Source organism: Macaca thibetana, chromosome 11 (assembly GCF_024542745.1).
Source record: "Macaca thibetana thibetana isolate TM-01 chromosome 11, ASM2454274v1, whole genome shotgun sequence".
Classification (NCBI taxonomy): domain Eukaryota; kingdom Metazoa; phylum Chordata; class Mammalia; order Primates; family Cercopithecidae; genus Macaca; species Macaca thibetana.
Window position 1 is genome coordinate 10,208,538 of NC_065588.1, and position 17,286 is coordinate 10,225,823.

Genomic DNA, 17,286 nt, shown 5'->3' on the forward strand with positions numbered 1-17,286 from the left:
GAGCTGAAGTATGTCAAATGTATGTTATTTTTTCCTCCTCACAATGTAAAGTGACACTATCCTTTAGTCCCAGACTTGGAATGACATACCATTCACCACTCACTCTGCAGGCAGCTAGACTCTTCACATCAATGGCACTTAAAGAGATGCTTGTCATCCATCCCTGAGCTAGATTGCAGCTATATAGGATGCTAGGAGTCAAAACTTCAATGGGTGCATGTCTCTGTTTTACAGCTTAGTCCACAAAATCATTTGACTTCCTCCTATCAGTCATATTTTCCTTCTGTAGCAATAAGGCTTACATAACAATTGCTTAACTGCAGACTTACTTCTCATTTCTTGTTATGTACTTATTAATATGAACTACTTCCATTGAAAATCTGCACTCATCATCAAAAATATTTGGTAATAAAATCCTTAGCTCCACAAAGTAGGTGCCCTTCTACAATCTGTTCATAAATACAAATTTCCAAAGAAGTTGGTTGTTATTAATAAATCAAGTTTAGCCTAACACCGCCTTCTCACATATTTTAAGTTTAGCCTAAAGGATTCTCTGTACATAATGTCAACTATAACAAGTTGAGGTGTAAATAGACCCTAGCCTACACTTGTGCCAATCACTGTGTTTTGGGCAATCAAAGGTAGCCAACTGTTTGAACTGTGTTCAAATAAGGCAAACTCAGAGCTGTAACCAATCCAGCTTTTTCTGTACGTCACTTCCGTTTTCTTTACTATGTTTTCCTTTCTCTGTCCATAAGTCTTCTTCCACCACATGGCTGCTCTGGAGCCTCTGAGTCTACTCTGGCTCTGGAGGCTACCCGATATGTGAATGCTTCATTGCTCAATTAAACTCTTTTAAATTTAATTCAGCTGAAGTTTTTTTTCTTTTTAACATTGCTTATGCATGTGTGTGTGCCCCCCTATATTTAAAAATAAATCGCTAGATCCTTTTAAAAATATTTTCTTGACTTCCCTTACATTTTATATTGAAGTTCACACTATGAAACTGATTTCACATTTACTTCATTTCAGCTAATAGTAACATTATGAGGAAATTATAACTATTTCTACTTCATATGCAGTGAAACAGGCTTCATGAAGTAAAGTGACTTGCCTAATAAGTAAATCAGAATAAGAGATCTAAAATCTTCATTTTCTAACCACAAATACAGTTTTCTTTGCATGACACAATATATCAACAGAACTTCCTCAACCCTGAAGAAAATGTTAAGGAAATCAACAGAAAATTGAAAGGAAAGTTCTCAAGGAAGAATCTGCAATCGTCTTTGCTAAGTGACAATCTAACAAAATGAAATTTATGAAAGTGAGCACCAATGTGTTCTTTCTATCACATTATTGCTACTCTATGTCATTTTACCATGAGATAGATGTTTATGAAAAACAAAACTGAAGCACCTCAGTTGCCACTGTTGAAAAACAAAGATTTATAATGTTATCCTTTCTAGCATTAAACCCTCAGAATTGACTATCAATAAACCAATAAACTTGGTGGCTGTGATGGTGTCACTCCCAACGATCCCTGTTATATTTGTGCATGGAGTCATCTCAAGAAAGAAGTGCCTCACAAAGGGGCAGCTACAAAGATGTCACTGTCTCTGTTCATTTCCCACTACCTGACTGGAAATTGTGTGCATAATGCAACGCAACTACCTCATCAACCATGTGTTGATGCCATAGGCTTGCCTCAAAATATTTCATTTTAGGAAAATGTTAAAACTGTTCTCTTGAAGACAACATGTATTTCAAAGACATCTTATTTTCTCCGAATAATTGTGTAATCCGTACTCTTGTAAATTCCCCAAAAACTCTCAGCAAGGCACGATGAAAATAATGATTGCCATCATATTCTGAAAAGCATTTCCATGCTGAATTTTCCCACAAATCACAAGTCCATTGTAAAATCACACACAGTTCACAGTATTTACATTTATTATTATTAAATCTTCAGTACCTGAAAGGTATAAATATGGGTCAATGGAAGAAAATAGGAACTGATACTGTTACAGGTGCAGATGAAGAGGCTGACTTTTTTCTAGTCTTTAATCTCTCTGAAGGGAATATCGGGGACGGTAGTTCTGATATGAAACTGAGATGGGGATATATTTCTTTCCTGGGAGAAATTCCTATGGAAGGGAGACAATGATCAGAGTCTTAATGGACACAGGAAGGAATGTTTATAAGGCATTGAGATTCTCATATCAAGAGACATCCCTGTTGGGAAACAGGGCATAGACAAGGCAGATGGGGTCTTCACTGATAGATTGGGAAGGGACTAGTATGAACTGAAACAAACAAAAAGAATGCCTTGTGTATTTGGTGGTATAATCTGGGGAGTAACTGCTAATTTCTGATGGACTGCTTGACTGTCAGGGAAAAGGATGTTACTTCGATGTATTTCCTCTACAAAAAGTTTCTCATTCCACCAAGTGTAAGGAAGACATGGAAACAGGGAGGTGATATTAGACATTGAGAAGAAAGAAAGCTAAAAGTTATCTCTAAGCCAAGAAGGTAGATGACATTAAGGGGTTTCTGAGGTTGGTTGGTGGCATGTAAATAAGACTTCTTGTGACTTTTAAATATGTGCATAAACTCAAGCTCACAAATGCTGCTGATCCTGAACAGGAAACACGAGAACCCATTTTGTACTAGTCAGAGAGATAGTGTTTCCTGATTATGTTCCATTTCCTGACGTCTCAAGTAGCCCTTGCATTGGCATTGCCTGGCTCACTCTGCTATTTGTAGTTGCAGAGGGAGAATCAGTCACCTTCGCCTAATGTTTCAGGGGGGAAATGGAGGCTCTCTGTCTTCACCATTCCCGCTCTCCTCTCACAGATACACCGCTTCAATTCTTGGCAGTCCTTTGAGAAGATCATCCCATTAAGGATGGCCACACAGTCTCTGCTTCTTGGGCTGGTGACATCTATTATAATCTCGAACCTGAAAAAATGAAGAAACAGTAAATTTAATCACAGTTTATTTCTAAAATAAAATATTAAATACCCATTCTTCCTAGGGTGATAAAATTATAGTCTAGATACCAGAATCAGTTTACTGGGAAAATGGGGTCATATGCCTCTTTCTCTTCAGCCCCTAAGTTTCCACACTCATTCTTAGACACAGCAGGTCACCAGCCATCCCATTATATACCCAAAGGATTATAAATCATGCTGCTATAAAGACACATGCACACGTATGTTTATTGCGGCACTATTCACAATAGTAAAGACTTGGAACCAACCCAAGTGTCCATCAGTGACAGACTGGATTAAGAAAATGTGGCACATATACACCATGGAATATTATACAGCCATAAAAAAGGATGAGTTCGTGCCCTTTGTAGGCACATGGATGCAGCTGGAAACCATCATTCTCAGCAAACTATCGCAAGAACAGAAAACCAAACACCGCATGTTCTCACTCATAGGTGGGAATTGAACAATGAGATCACTTGGACACAGGAAGGGGAACATCACACACTGGGGCCTGTTGTGGGGTGGGGGGAGAGGGGAGGGATAACATTAGGAGATATACCTAATGTAAATGACAAGTCAATGGGTGCAGCACACCAACATGGCACATGTATATGTATGTAACAAACCTGCATGTTGTGCATATGTACCCTAGAACATAAAGTATAATAAAAATAAATAAATACATAAATAAATAAATTATTAAAGGAGGAAAAAAAGAAACAGCAGGTCACCCAAAACAGCAAAAATCATTTCTAACTAAAGTGAAGCTACGTGTTCTCCTCCAAATTTATATAGTTTCTCTGCCACTTAAAAAGTTATCTACCTTCTCTGTAACTCAGTTTACTTAACTGTAAAATACAAATGATTACATCAGATATATCCTGTCTCCTGGGAGAATAAATGATATATTGTATATAGGGAAGAAGGATGTCTGTTCAAATACGGCTTTAAATGTGATATATTTTGATAGACAAATTACAATTTCCTGTTTCAAAGGATACTGATATGGTTTGGATGTTTGTTCTTTCCAAATCTTAGTTGAAATATCATTCCCAGTGTTGGAGGTGGGGCCTGGCAGGAGGTATTTGGGTCATCGGGGTGGATCCCTCATGAATGGCTTGGTGCCCTCTTCTTGGTGATGAGTGAGTTCTCACTCAGTTAGTTCATGCAAGATCTGGTGGTTTAAAAGGGCCTGGAACCTCCTCCCACCCCCCTCTCTTTTGTGGTCTCTCTAGCCACTGGACATGCCAGCTCTTGCTTTGCCTTCTGCCATGAGTAATGCTGCCTGAAGCCTCCTCAGAAGCCAAGCAGATGCTTGTACAGCCTGCAGAATTGTGAACCAATTAAACCTCCTTTCTTTATAGACTATCCAGCCTCAGGCATTCATTTATGCTGATGCAAAAATAGACTAACACAGATACCATGTGTACTCCTATCTAAATGCTCACGGCATATATGAGACTAGTGTTTTATATTACACCTTACATTTTCAGCAAATCTTTTCTCAGAGACTGCATTTTTTAAAGATGTGTTCCCTATTTTACTAATGCACAGAAAGCCAAGAAATCTTATCCTATCTCTGGGTACTGACCAGTTGTGTGATTTTAGGCAACCGCCATTACAGCCTGGACTCCTGGGCTTCAGTTTATTCGCCCATAAAGATCTCTCTCTCTGTCTCTCCCTTCTCTCATCCACAGTATGTCCCAGACACAAACTTCTGCCAGCAGCAAGAGAACTACCCTGATATTTCACTAATGCTGTGTATCTGTCTCCCTCACTGGCTTATAAGCAGTTCCAAAGCAAGCACTGGCCGGGTGTGGTGGCTCATGCTTGTAATCCCAGCACTTTGGGAGGCCAAGAAGGGCAAATCGCTTGCGTCCAGGAGTTCTAAACAAGACTGGGCAACACAGCATAAACCCAACTTTCCAAAAAATACAAAAAATTAGCTGGATGTAGTGGTGCGCGCCCGTAGTCTGAGCTACCCAGGAGGCTGAGATGAGAGGAGAGCTTCAGCCTGGGAGGCAGAGACTTCAGTGAGCAGAGATTGCACCACTGCACTCCAGCCCGTGCAGCAGAGCAAGACCCTATCTTAAAAAACAAACAAACACACACACACACACACACACACACACACAACAAAATGAGGACGCACTATGGTTCAAATATCTTCAGTCATCCTCCTGCAAACACAGTATCCAGTACAAAGCAGAAGTTTGAGCAATACTTGATGGACCAAATTCTTGAACTCTGTCACTCAAGCAAAATATCTTTGTTAAATGCCTTTCCCATAAAATATCCTGAAGGCTTACAGTTCAGAAGCGAAAGGGGTTCCATCCATCCACATCCAGGCCTTGCCACTGTCAGGGCGCAAAAGCCCTGTCCAATAAGAGTAGAAAAACGGAGAGCGGCTCTGGAACATGGCAAAGTCCTGCAGAAAGCACACAAGAAAAGCTTTAGCTTTGGAGGCATGATCACACACATGCACAGACATGCATGGGCCAGCCAACGCTTTTCTCAAAGCACACACCAGTCCTGCTTCACACAGATGCTCACATGCTTAAGAGAAAAAGCATCGACACTGAGGCCTGTCCGAAATTTGTCCGGGTTTAATAACTCGTTTTGTCTTAGTAAATGTGGAACACATATCGATATTCTGAAAGCAGAAATCACATCAACCCAGATTTATTCCTGACCCATGGCTTTTAAGGCACAGAATTAAATATGAATGTTGATATAAAAATATGAGGGAAAGACTAATAAAGAGATGTGGAATGATTCTGGGACAGGGAAGAATATGGAGGGAAAAGTGCAGGAATGAGGTAGCAACCTTTATAAATGCCTGGGAAAGGAAGAAAAAAACTAAAAGAAAAATTTGCAAGGATGATTTACGTCTTAGACTAGGAAGGGGAGAAAGAAATTTTTAAATTTCTATTTATAAATATTTATGTGCATACATGTGTATAGTCCTATACATGGTAATTCTTTTCCCAATATCCATATTTAACATATGTTTACATTTAAAAAGTGATTTGCTTCCTTCTATCTAGTCTCACTCTGCACTCCTAATACATATTTTTGGAGAATTGGTGGGGACAGGGTCTCACTCTGTCGCCCAGGCTGGAGTGCACTGGCACGATCATGGCTCACTGCAGCCTCAACCTCCCAGGCTCAGTGTACTCCTAATATTTTAACATAGACATTATCTAAATATTTATTATAATTACCCATTTATACAATGAGTTTCTCAAGGCCATACACTTTGTTTCATTGTTACATCCATAACCCCTCAGATAATTAATAAAATATACCGATTTAATGAGAGATTATTGCAAATGTAAATGAAGCTATTAGCAAGCAATAGTCATAGAGTAACATGTGAAAATAACTGTAGTTGAAAATCTTTATTCTAATTAAATAGGGGGGTCCCTTCAAATTAAAAGTTTTGAAAGCAAATCATATGAAAAGGATTTAAATATATACAAATATATGAAGTTCATATAAAAAATAACTACATAGATTTAACAAGAAAATGTCCTACCACCTGATATAGTATAGTTCAATTTTATACCTGAGTTTGCAGTGTATGCTGGAGGCAGAGGAATCAAAGAGAATAAGAAAAATTAGGAGGGTTTATGCTAGGGCACACTGTCTTAGTCAAAGAAATTGCCTCGCTTGATGCCTAAATTAAGCCATCGAGAAAGGGTTATAAAATGTCTTAGTAGCTGAGAGAAATTACAGAGGTTCTTTCATCACAGATTTCAGGAAGTAGGTAGAAATTAAGAAGTAACTAGAATGATGTTAAGAATTTGTATAGTGAGCTGAGAATTTAATTCAATTAAACAACCCTTTGTTGATAACCTACTCTTTTTCAAGAAAAATCTCTGCCAAATTCTAGAGAAACAATGATAAATAAGCAACGGCCATACCATTTAAGAACTTCAATTCAAAGGCAATAATAAATATGAGAGAAAGTGGAATAATCATATTTTAATTGTGTACTTTAATTGCATGTACTAACTCAATATATGTCAATTTGTAGTTTTATTGTCACATTTGCCTTGACCAATCTATCCTAGACTGTAAACTTCTGGAAAGCAAGATATATATTTGCAGGTTATGGTAATAATTTAGTTAAATATTTTCCACTTAAAAGCTTTGCCACTTTTAAAATGGAAGAGCAGGCAGTACTATCTTCATGTTTCTGACATTGCATCAATATTCTTCCTTTTCTACCCAAACCAAAACAGGAAAGAAGTTAGGACATTCTACCTTTGCTCCCTGAGAGGGGAGTTTGAAGTGATATTGCTTATCTTTCTAAGGGGTGTGTATTTCTGGAGAACACAACTCCTTCTAGCTACTTCAGGGGACCATTCAAAGCAATAGGAATAAGACTCAGGCCCTGATTGAAACGAGTGTGAAAAACCGTGGACCTATATTCTTGATCCTTAGAATCTTCTGGCTTAACTCTTTTAAGGCGTCTTTTTGAGAAAAGCCTCAGAATCTTACCAGATCTTCTTGTTTGTTTATCTTCAGCATGGTACAGTTCTCACTGAGGCAGAAATATTTACAGTCCTCCCAACTTTTGCCGTCTTTATAGAACTGGTAGCATTTGTCTCCATGCCACTTCCATTGGTCAGTACAAGGGCTGCACCTGTGCACTTGGAAAAAAGCCAAATTTATTGTTATTTTCTGTATGAGTCTGTCTTGCTCCTCTCTTGAAATTACATAATATTTGATGTCCTAAGAAAGAATTAACTCCTCTTCAATATTTAATTAATTGCCCAGGCAATGATAACTACAATGTTTACTGGATACCTACTAAATGCCAGGAATTGTAACTGGTCCTAAGTATGTTGTAGAAATTAAAACAGACACTAATTGCTTATGTGGAATCTAGTAATAAATCATTGGAACTTTCTTGCCACTTGCCTGTGAAATTCAGCACGTGAAGAGAATATTCAATTTCACAAAGCAGTTGAAATGTACAGAAACTCCAACCGCATTGTGTTTAGGAAATAAAGTTTCTATAATGTTCTCAAAATTATCTTACATAACAGTAAAATCAGTTTTAAAAAAGACAGTATATACCGATACGATGTGGAGTCTTTTTAAGGAAAAAAACACTGAAGCAAGCATGAAGTTAGAATGCTGAATCTCCATGTGTCGCAAATTAAATTGGGCATCCAGGCCAGAGAATTATGGGTAGGGATCGCAAACATAGGATCCGAGCCCTGAGCACTATAGTTTTAACCCTATGTGGATACATGACCTTGGGTCATTTAGTTAGGAACCTAATCCAGTCTCTTGAGGGTTTGTAGTGGGATGAGAACTCAAGTCATAGCCATAACAATTTCTTTATTTTAAAAGCGACCTAGATAACATGTTAAAATCTCAGTAGCCAATACACAGGTAGGTATTATATTATCATTTAATCTTCTTGTAAATTTGAAATATTTCATGAAGTAAAACAAAATTTAAATAAATAACTTAGAAGGATATCTTTGTCATGTTATGAAAAACTTGCTGTGGAAGTCAATAGTTTTTGCACTCTCTCGGACAGGTCTGCTTGCTTCGGAATTCTACCAGGAGAAATGTAACAACCTGGAGAGACTCAAGCAAAAATGCAGGGAGCCTCAGACTTCCTAAAACACAGAACAAGAATGGGAATGACGCTTACCTAAAAGGATTATTGTAAAGATTAAATACGTAAAAACCAGAGTGCAGTTTGTGCAGAGACTTACGCATAAGAAGCATTTAATAAAGGTCAGTTTCAACTGTGGTCCCTGGTGTTATGAGAACTTAGATGGGTAATACGTGCTTGGAGTGCCGTGCTGAAAAAGATTATGAAGCAGCAACTGGACTCAGCAAGGAGAATCCTGGTTCATTCTGCTCTGGATTCAGTAAATAAAAACTATGTAACTGCAATTTTAGTACAGTGCATTAATACCTTATTCCCATCTCACGTACAATGTTTTCTTAAATACCTTTGATCTTCAGATACAAGTGACCCTCTATGTGCTCTATGTAAAAATAAGTCCCATACTTGCATGGGAATTAATAGAGAAATTTTCAATGAATGTTTAAGAGGAAGCAAGGGACAATTAGATCAAAAGGTGAGAGACTAAAGGACTGAGAGCCTTATGTGAAATAGGTAGTGATACGATGTAACTAAAGAGACAGAAATAGAGAAACCGCTTTACCTCCTTAACTTCAACTAACTAAATATTTAATATACTATTACTTAAACCATTGGAGGAGGAAAATGGAATACAGGTCAGAAGAAATTCATTTCTCTATGTATACGTATAGATATAGGTATAGACCTAGATATAAATAGATATACATATACATACACCCTCCACTCCAGCCTAGACAACAGAGTGAGACCTTGTTTCCCCACCTCTCTGCTCCCCCTCAAAAATATATATTTTTAAAGGAGAAAATGCATATTTTTGGCCAGAAAAATGGGTGGACTGAAAATGACCTGTTCTCAAATGTTTTGTCCATGGCACATACACCTAAGAAAAATAAAATATCAACTAATTTCTAAACGGAACACGTACACTTTCTATGAACTCTCTTTACCTATAAATTACTATTTTTGTATATGATATAGTGCAACAAATGTTTACGGATATTTAGGATCAATAAACAACAATGGTCATATTAGCAAGGCCAAAAACCCCAGGAAGGGCATTCCATTTCATAAATACATGAAAATATGTCATCCTAAAAAAAAAGGCTAATCGTCTTTTTTTTCTCACAGTCCTTTCTCTCTCCATTTCCCCTTCATTTTTGCTGTGTTTTGGACAAAAGGAATGTAAGTCTGTTTACATGTCTGGCCCAGAATTTTTTCCTCATATATCTAGCTCCCCAAACAGCATTCCTGGTTTCCAATTTTCCCCTTGTAGCCAGAGAATTCTTCCTCCTTTCGCTCGATCACATCTCTATGCTTCTAGCTGTTTTGCCCCCAAATTCTGCAGCTGTTTTTGAATCTTTCATTTCTCACACATCCATTTGTGTCCCATCATGCAAAATCATTTCCACAAACAATATCCTAGTTAGAAGAACCATCATATTTCTCCTGGATTTTAGTAATAGCCATCTCTTATCTGATTTCTCTGTTGCTATTCTTTCCTCTTCTAGTCTAATTTTAACATAATTGTAGATTAAGCCTTTAAAAACTTATGCCAGATCATGTATTTCCTCTGCTCAAGACCCCATAATTAATCCTCATCTGCTCAAAATAGCAGCCAAATCTCTCGCAAAGGCACCTAATGCTATCTATGATCTCTACCTAGCCTCCTGTTAGTCTCCCACTCCAACCACGTGGGCTCCTTATTATTCCTTGAATATGCAGATACATCCATGTTTTAAGGCTCTTGTGTTTCCTGTTTTACCTATAAAGCTTGTTATTTATCTGTATTACACAGCTAACTCCCTCAACTTTTCAAGTCTTTGCTACTATATAATCATCTTAATTAAGGATTTATGACTGTTCTATTTAAAGTAGCAACAGACTACCCTTGAATTCCTTATCCCTCTTGCCTTGTTTGCCTTCATTTCTCATAGGATTGATTAATCTCTCATACATTATATTTAGGCTGGCTAATCATTATTGTATACCTGGGACCTAGAGTTTCCCAGAATCTGGGACTTTTAGTACTAAAATAGGGAACATTGGGGGAAAACTTGGAAATGCTGGTTGATACAGTTTGAACATCTGTCTCCTCCAAATCTCATATTGGAATTTGATCCCCAGTGTTGGAGGTGGGTCCTAATGGGAGGTGTCTGGGACAAGGGAGCAGATCCCTTATGAACAGCTTGGTGAGTTCTCGCTCTATTAGTCTCAGGAGAACTGATTGTTAAAAAGAGCCTGGCACATCCCTCCCCAGTCTCTTGCCTCCTGGACTCTTGTCCTGTTACCTGCTGCACTTTCCCCCATGTGTGAAAGCTGCCTGAGGCTCTCAGAAGAAGCAGATGCTGGCACCACGCTTCTTGTACAGCCTGCAGAATCATTAACCAAATAAAACTCTTTTCTGTATAAATTACCCAGGCTCGGGTACTCCTTTATAGCAACACAAACAGATAAAGACATGAGTCATCTTATTTTATGTTTTTCAATATACTTACTTCTACCACCCCACTAGAGTAAGTGGTCCATGACAGTAGACATCCTGTGTGTTTTGTCAGATATGCATCAGTAGGCATTCAGTAAATACTCCAACCATACTGGTAGTAGTGCTAACTAAATGGATAAATATCACTTCAGTGGGTGGATGGATGGATGGATAATGGGTAAGATGAGGGTAAGAAATAAAAAGCAGCAGATTAAAACTGAGAACTGACATCTAACCAAAAGTATATAAGAATTTTATATGAGAAGAAACTTTAATATATTTGCATTTAGAGTTTATGTTTAAATTAAATGACTTATTTGCATAGTTTCTCTTTTTATTTGTTTTTATATACCTAAATAAAAATTTGAAAGACCATTTGTGTTAGGAAAATCTCGGTTACCTTAAAAAAAAAATATTTTTGGCCAGGTGCAGTGGCTCATGCCTGTAATCCCAGCACTTTGGGAGGCTGAGGGGGGCAGATCACTTGAGGCCAGAGTTCAAGACCAGCCTGGGCAACATGGAGAAACCCCATCTCTACTAAAAAAGGACAAAAATTAGCCAGATGTGGTGGTGCACGCCTGTAATCCCAGCTGCCCAGGAGGAGATATGAAAATCGCTTGAACCCAGGAGATGGAGGCTGCAGTGAGCCGAGATCACACCACTGCACTCCAGCCTAGGTGACAGAGTGAGACTCTGACTTTAAAAATAAATAATAAATAAGTAAATAAAAATAAAAATAATTTCTGAGATAGTGTCTTACTATGTTGCCTGGGCTGGTCTTGATCTCCTCAGGTCAATCTTCCAGCCTCAGCCTGTCAAGTAGTGGATTATCTTTTTGAAGATATGGCAAATAACAAAGGAAAGTATGCACACTGGGCTTTGTTGGAAAATTCGTAAATAAGCGCCAGGTGGGGTGTTCACGCTTATAATCCCAGCACTTTGGGAGGCCGGGGCAGGGGGAACACCTGAGGTTGGGAGTTCAAGACCAGCCTGCCCAACACAGTGAAAACCTATCTCTACTAAAAATAAAAAAAAAAAAAAAAAAAAAATTAGCTGGGTGTGGTGGTGCACACCTGTAGTCCCAGCTACTTAGGAGGCTGAGGCAGGAGAATTGCTTAAACCTGGGAGGAGGAAGTTGCAGCAAGCTGAGATCATGTCACTGCCTTCCAGCCTAGGCAACAGAATGAGACTCCATCTCCCCCCACCCAAAAAAAACAGAAAAAGAAAAATTAGTAAATAAGGACATTATGACCATTGAGGTCATTAGTCATGTAGGAAAGAATCACTTAGAGAAGTAAAACTGTGCCTATTAATATTTTTTCCTAGGTAGCCACGCAATCAGGATGTCTGTTTCAGGTGGGAAGTGGTGTGTGTATAGTAGATGAGGAGACTTTGCCCTCCTTCAGAGTTCCTAAAAAAGAAATAAAAAGTGGAAACCTGAACATGTATGCCATTTCCTAAGTAAGCATGATAAAGAGAGCAGAAGGGAGAGCTGACTTGAATAAAGTGGATTATCACAAAACTTGAAAAGAATAGAATAGGAATACACACACACTCACACTGAAACGATGCTCCTAGCCTTCTCCAGCAGTAAATTTATCAATGGTGGTTCACCTACCACTGGCACTGTCATTATCTGTGGTCCTTAATAAGCTACATATTTCTGATACCCAGCCAAGTTATCCTGAATTAAAATAACTTGAGTTTGATTCAGGTTATCTGCATTTTTGGACTAGTCCCTGTATGATTTTTAAGATTTGAGAACTACAGTTATGAGTTTACTTACTTCTTACTAGGAAAGAATTTGTAAGAACATCTGCTGAGGTAAATTGAGACATAACCCTGTATTTTCTTTACTTGTTGTCTTATTTTGGTTATTCATAGTTAATTGTTTGTATTGTTTTAAAATGTCTGCATTTGAAGAGTCCCTTGATGTATGGTATCACAGACACATGTGAATCACGGGATCCCAACAACTGATCATGATCTGGAAGCCCAAACCCTTTTTCAGTTTGCCAGACCTCTATTTAAATAATACTTGACTCTCACTTTCACCGGTGGGAAATCTATCTCTCCGTTGCCAGATAACATGGGGACAGAGTGACCAGGACACACTTACCTCCAGTTTTGTTATAGAGCTCACGACAGAGTTTTTCAGCCACATGCTGCAGACTTCCTGAAAGCTTTCTGTTCTGGACTTGAAGAGATTGCAACTCTCGGGATGTATTTCCTAATCTTTCTGCCATTTGAGAAATGGTGCCTTGACCAGTATTGGAGAGCTGGTAGTACTGAAAAACTAACCCAAATGACCAAGTCAGACTGGACAGCTTATTTCTATGTTTTATTTCCATTTTCTGCCTATGGGGAAAACAAACAGTATATTTTTTAGTATCTCAGGCTCTGAGATCTCATATTGCCTATATTCAAGTTTGGACTCTAGTACATATATGAAAAGTTGTATCACCTTGGGCAAATTAATTTCTTTAAGTCTGTCTAAAAATGTGAAGTCATGGGGAGAAAATGGCAGCTAAGAGGGCTAAGGTGGAGCTCCCACTTGGACAACAGAACTGCGTGAGGAGACTCACACTGTGAACTTTTCCTCCAGGAACCACCTTAGGAACATACCAGGAAAACTGAAAGAATTCACAGATCCTTTGAAGGAAGCAACTCAATACTGAAAATTCTGTAAGACAGCCACAAATGTGTGAAGGGCGAAAAACCCACCTCTGAACGCACATCCCTACTGGGGAACCTGAAAATCTGGGTTACATGAGAAGGATTTAACCTTACCTGGAACAGAAATGGATATAGGGAGCCAAATATAAAATATATGCAAAACATAAAAGTAGAAGAGGCAGAAGGAAGAGTCCTGTAGGCACTCCCATTCTCCAGCTCAAGCCCAGGGAAGCCATCCCTGACTTTGTCTCACAGGGGTCCTTGGACAAGGCAACCAGTGGAATTAAAGAGGAGTCACAGGATGAAAGAAGCTTCCAAATGAATTTTGTAATAATTTCAACTGGATACGAATTTTCTTAAGCAGGATCCAGGGGGCAAAGAGGAACTGCTACAGATATCAGCACAGGAACTGTAACAGATGGTGTGAGAAGGTGGGGAGGGGCGTGGCCTGAAAGCCTGCTTGCTTTCTCAGTGGGAAGGGTTGTAGCCTAGGGCAAGATCACAGCCCCAGGCATGAGCTGCCAGGATATAAACTCCATGTTATTGGTGGGGCATGGGAGGAACAAGACTTGCCTCACCAGCTATGTGGGAGCTGGGTAAGGCCTATCACTGCCAGCTTTCTCCCACTTCCCTGGCGACCTGTATGACACAGCAGAGGCAGCCATAATACCCTGAGAAGCAACCCTCATGATCCACAGCATTCATGGCAAGCCCTGCCCAAGGAGAGTGTGAGCTCAGACCTGCCTAACCCTGACCCCATGTGATGTTTTTTCTCTACCCACCCTGGTACCCAAACACAAAAGACATAAACTCTTGGGAGCTGTATGGCCCCGCCCATCACCTGAGAAACCTGAATACTTATCCTGGCAAACTTAGAACAAGCTGTGAATCACAGGATCCCAACAACTGATCATGATCTGGAAGCCCCAACCCTTTTTCAGTTTGCCAGACCTCTAGTTAAATAATACTTGACTCTCACTTTCACTGGCGGGAAATCCATCTCTCTGTTGCCAGATAACATGGGGACAGAGTGACCAGGACAGGATGTAAATCCCCTGTCTACTACTGCAGTTGGTGCTCTCTTTAAAGCACCACCTCCTGGCTGGAGGCCAACCAACTCAAACCATTAGAGTAACTCAGGACAGAATAACCCTGCTCCAAGGAGGGAAAAGACAACAGCTAATTCCACTGCCTGCAACATCCTGGCTAACCAGAGGTCCTGAGTGTGTCCATCTGACAACTTCACTGCTAGCATAACCAGCATTCAAGACAACCAGCACACTAAACATATCTACAACCAAGGACTCTCACAGAGTCTACTTCACTTCCTTGCCAACTTCATCATAGCAGGTGCCCCACAGATGGGAGACCTGAAGATGGATCATATCACAGGACTCTGCAGACATTCCCCAGCACCAGCCTGGAGCCTGGTAGCACCCACAGTGGCTAGACCCAGAAGAGAATAACAATAACTGCAGTCTGGCTCTAGGGAAGTCCTATTCCTAGGGGAAGGGGGAGAGCACAACATCAAGGGATCACCCCATGGGATGAAAGAATCTGAACAGCAGCCTGTGTGTTCCAGATCTTTTCACTGAAATACCCAATATACCCAAATGAGAAGGAAACAGAAAAGTAAGTCTGGTAATATGACAAAACAGGACTCTATAACACCACCAAAAGATAACACTAGCTCCCCAGCAATGGATCCAAACCAAGAAGAAATCTTCAAATTGCCAGATAAAGAATTCAGAAGGCTGATTATTAAGTTACTCAAGGAGATACCACAGAAAAATGAAAAACAACTTAAAGAAACTTATTTATGGTTTTCTTTCTTTCTTTTTGAGACAGAATCTCACTCTGCTGCCCAGGCTGGAATGCAGTAGTGTGATCTTGGCTCACTGCAACCTCTACCTCCCAGGTTCACTTGATTCTCCTGCCTCAGCCTCTCAAGTGGCTGGGATTAAAGGTGCCCACCACCATGCCTCTCTAATTTTTATAGTTTTGTAGAAATGAGGTTTCACCATGTTGGCCAAGCTGGTCTTGAACTCCTGACCTCAGGTGATCTTCCCTCCTCAGCCTCCCAAAGTGCTGGGGTTACAGGCATGAGCCACCACATTTGGCCTAAACAAATTTTAAAAAACAATATAGGATGTGGATTTTAAAAATTATCCAGAGAAATAAATATCATAAAGAAAAGACTATCACAACTTCTGGAAATGAAAGACACACTTAGAGAAACACAAAATGCACTAGAAAGTTTCAACAATAGACTAGAACAAGAAGAGAGAACTTCAGAGCTTGAAGACAAGGCTTTTGAATTACCCCAATCTGACAAAGACAAAGATAATAGAAAAAAAAAAAAATGAACAAAGTCTCCAAGTAAGTTGGAGCCATAGTAAATGGCCAAACCTAAGAATAATTGTTTCTGAGGAAGAAGAGAAATCTAGAAGTTTGGAAAACTTATTTGAGGGGATAAACCAGGAAAAAACCCTTGGTCTTCCTAGGGATCTAGACATTCAAACACTAGAAGCTCAGGATGTAAGGGTTCTCTGGCTGCGATATCTGTCACCCCATTGATTGCCAGTGTTCATTTGGCTGATCTGGCTGGCTAGGCATGTGTCCCCTTCCTCCCTCACTGCTCCTGGTGCATCCCTCCTGAATGCACATGGTCGAAGAGGATGACTATACCCGATAGAGGAGGACCAGTCTGGTCAAGGGTATACAAGTAGCTGCACTCTCCTGCTAGAACCTCCAAACAATCTCTCAAATACTAGAAGCTAAAAAAACACCTGGGAAATTCATTGCAAAAAGATTATCACCTAGGTAAATATTCATTATGTTATCTAAAGTCAAGATGAAGGAAAGAATCTTAAAAGTTGTAAGACAAAAACATCAGGTAATCTATAATGAAAACTTATCAGATTAATAGCTTACATCATCAGAAACCCTAAAAGGCAGAAAGGATTGGGGTCCTATTTTGACCCTTCTCAAACAAAATATCGTCAGCCAAGAATTTTGTATCCAGCGAAACTAAGATTCATAAATGAAAGAGAGATAATGTTTTTTTCAGAGAAACAAATGCTGTGAGAATTTGTAACTACCAAGACAGCACTACAAGAAATGCTAAAAGGAGTGCTAAGTCTTGAAACAGAATCTCAGAACCTCAAAATACACCAAAATAGAATCTCCTGAAAACATAAATCTCACAGGACCTATAAGACAATAACACACACACACACACACACACACACACAAAATAAAACAAGATATTCAGGCAAGAACTAGCATAATGAATAGAACAGTACTGCACATCTCAGTACTAACACCGAATGTAAATGACCTAAATGCTCCACTTAAAAGATAAAGAATGACAGAATGGATAAGATTTCACCAATCAAGTATCTGCTGTCTTCAAAAGACTCACCTAACACATAAGGACTCACATAAACTTAAGGTAAAGAAGTGGAAAAAGATATTCCATGCAAATGGAAAACAAA

The 17,286-nt window shown here is 39.3% G+C and overlaps 1 protein-coding gene across 3 annotated transcripts in view; it reads right to left on the reverse strand.

The window, feature by feature from the left end:
• Positions 1-1,007: 1,007 nt before the first annotated feature.
• CLEC1A (C-type lectin domain family 1 member A) overlaps positions 1,008-17,286 on the reverse strand; it is a 30,750-nt gene continuing 14,471 nt past the window's right edge. For 2 of the 3 annotated variants that reach the window (XM_050746635.1, XM_050746634.1), the window contains 4 exons: positions 13,233-13,409; positions 7,500-7,651; positions 5,303-5,421; positions 1,008-2,958 (listed from right to left, as the gene is read on the reverse strand). In XM_050746635.1, the coding sequence (XP_050602592.1) occupies positions 2,778-2,958; positions 5,303-5,421; positions 7,500-7,651; positions 13,233-13,409 (629 nt within the window). In that variant the 3' untranslated portion in view covers positions 1,008-2,777. The remainder of the gene's footprint in view (positions 2,959-5,302; positions 5,422-7,499; positions 7,652-13,232; positions 13,410-17,286) is intronic. The other variant, XM_050746636.1, reaches the window with a different exon arrangement.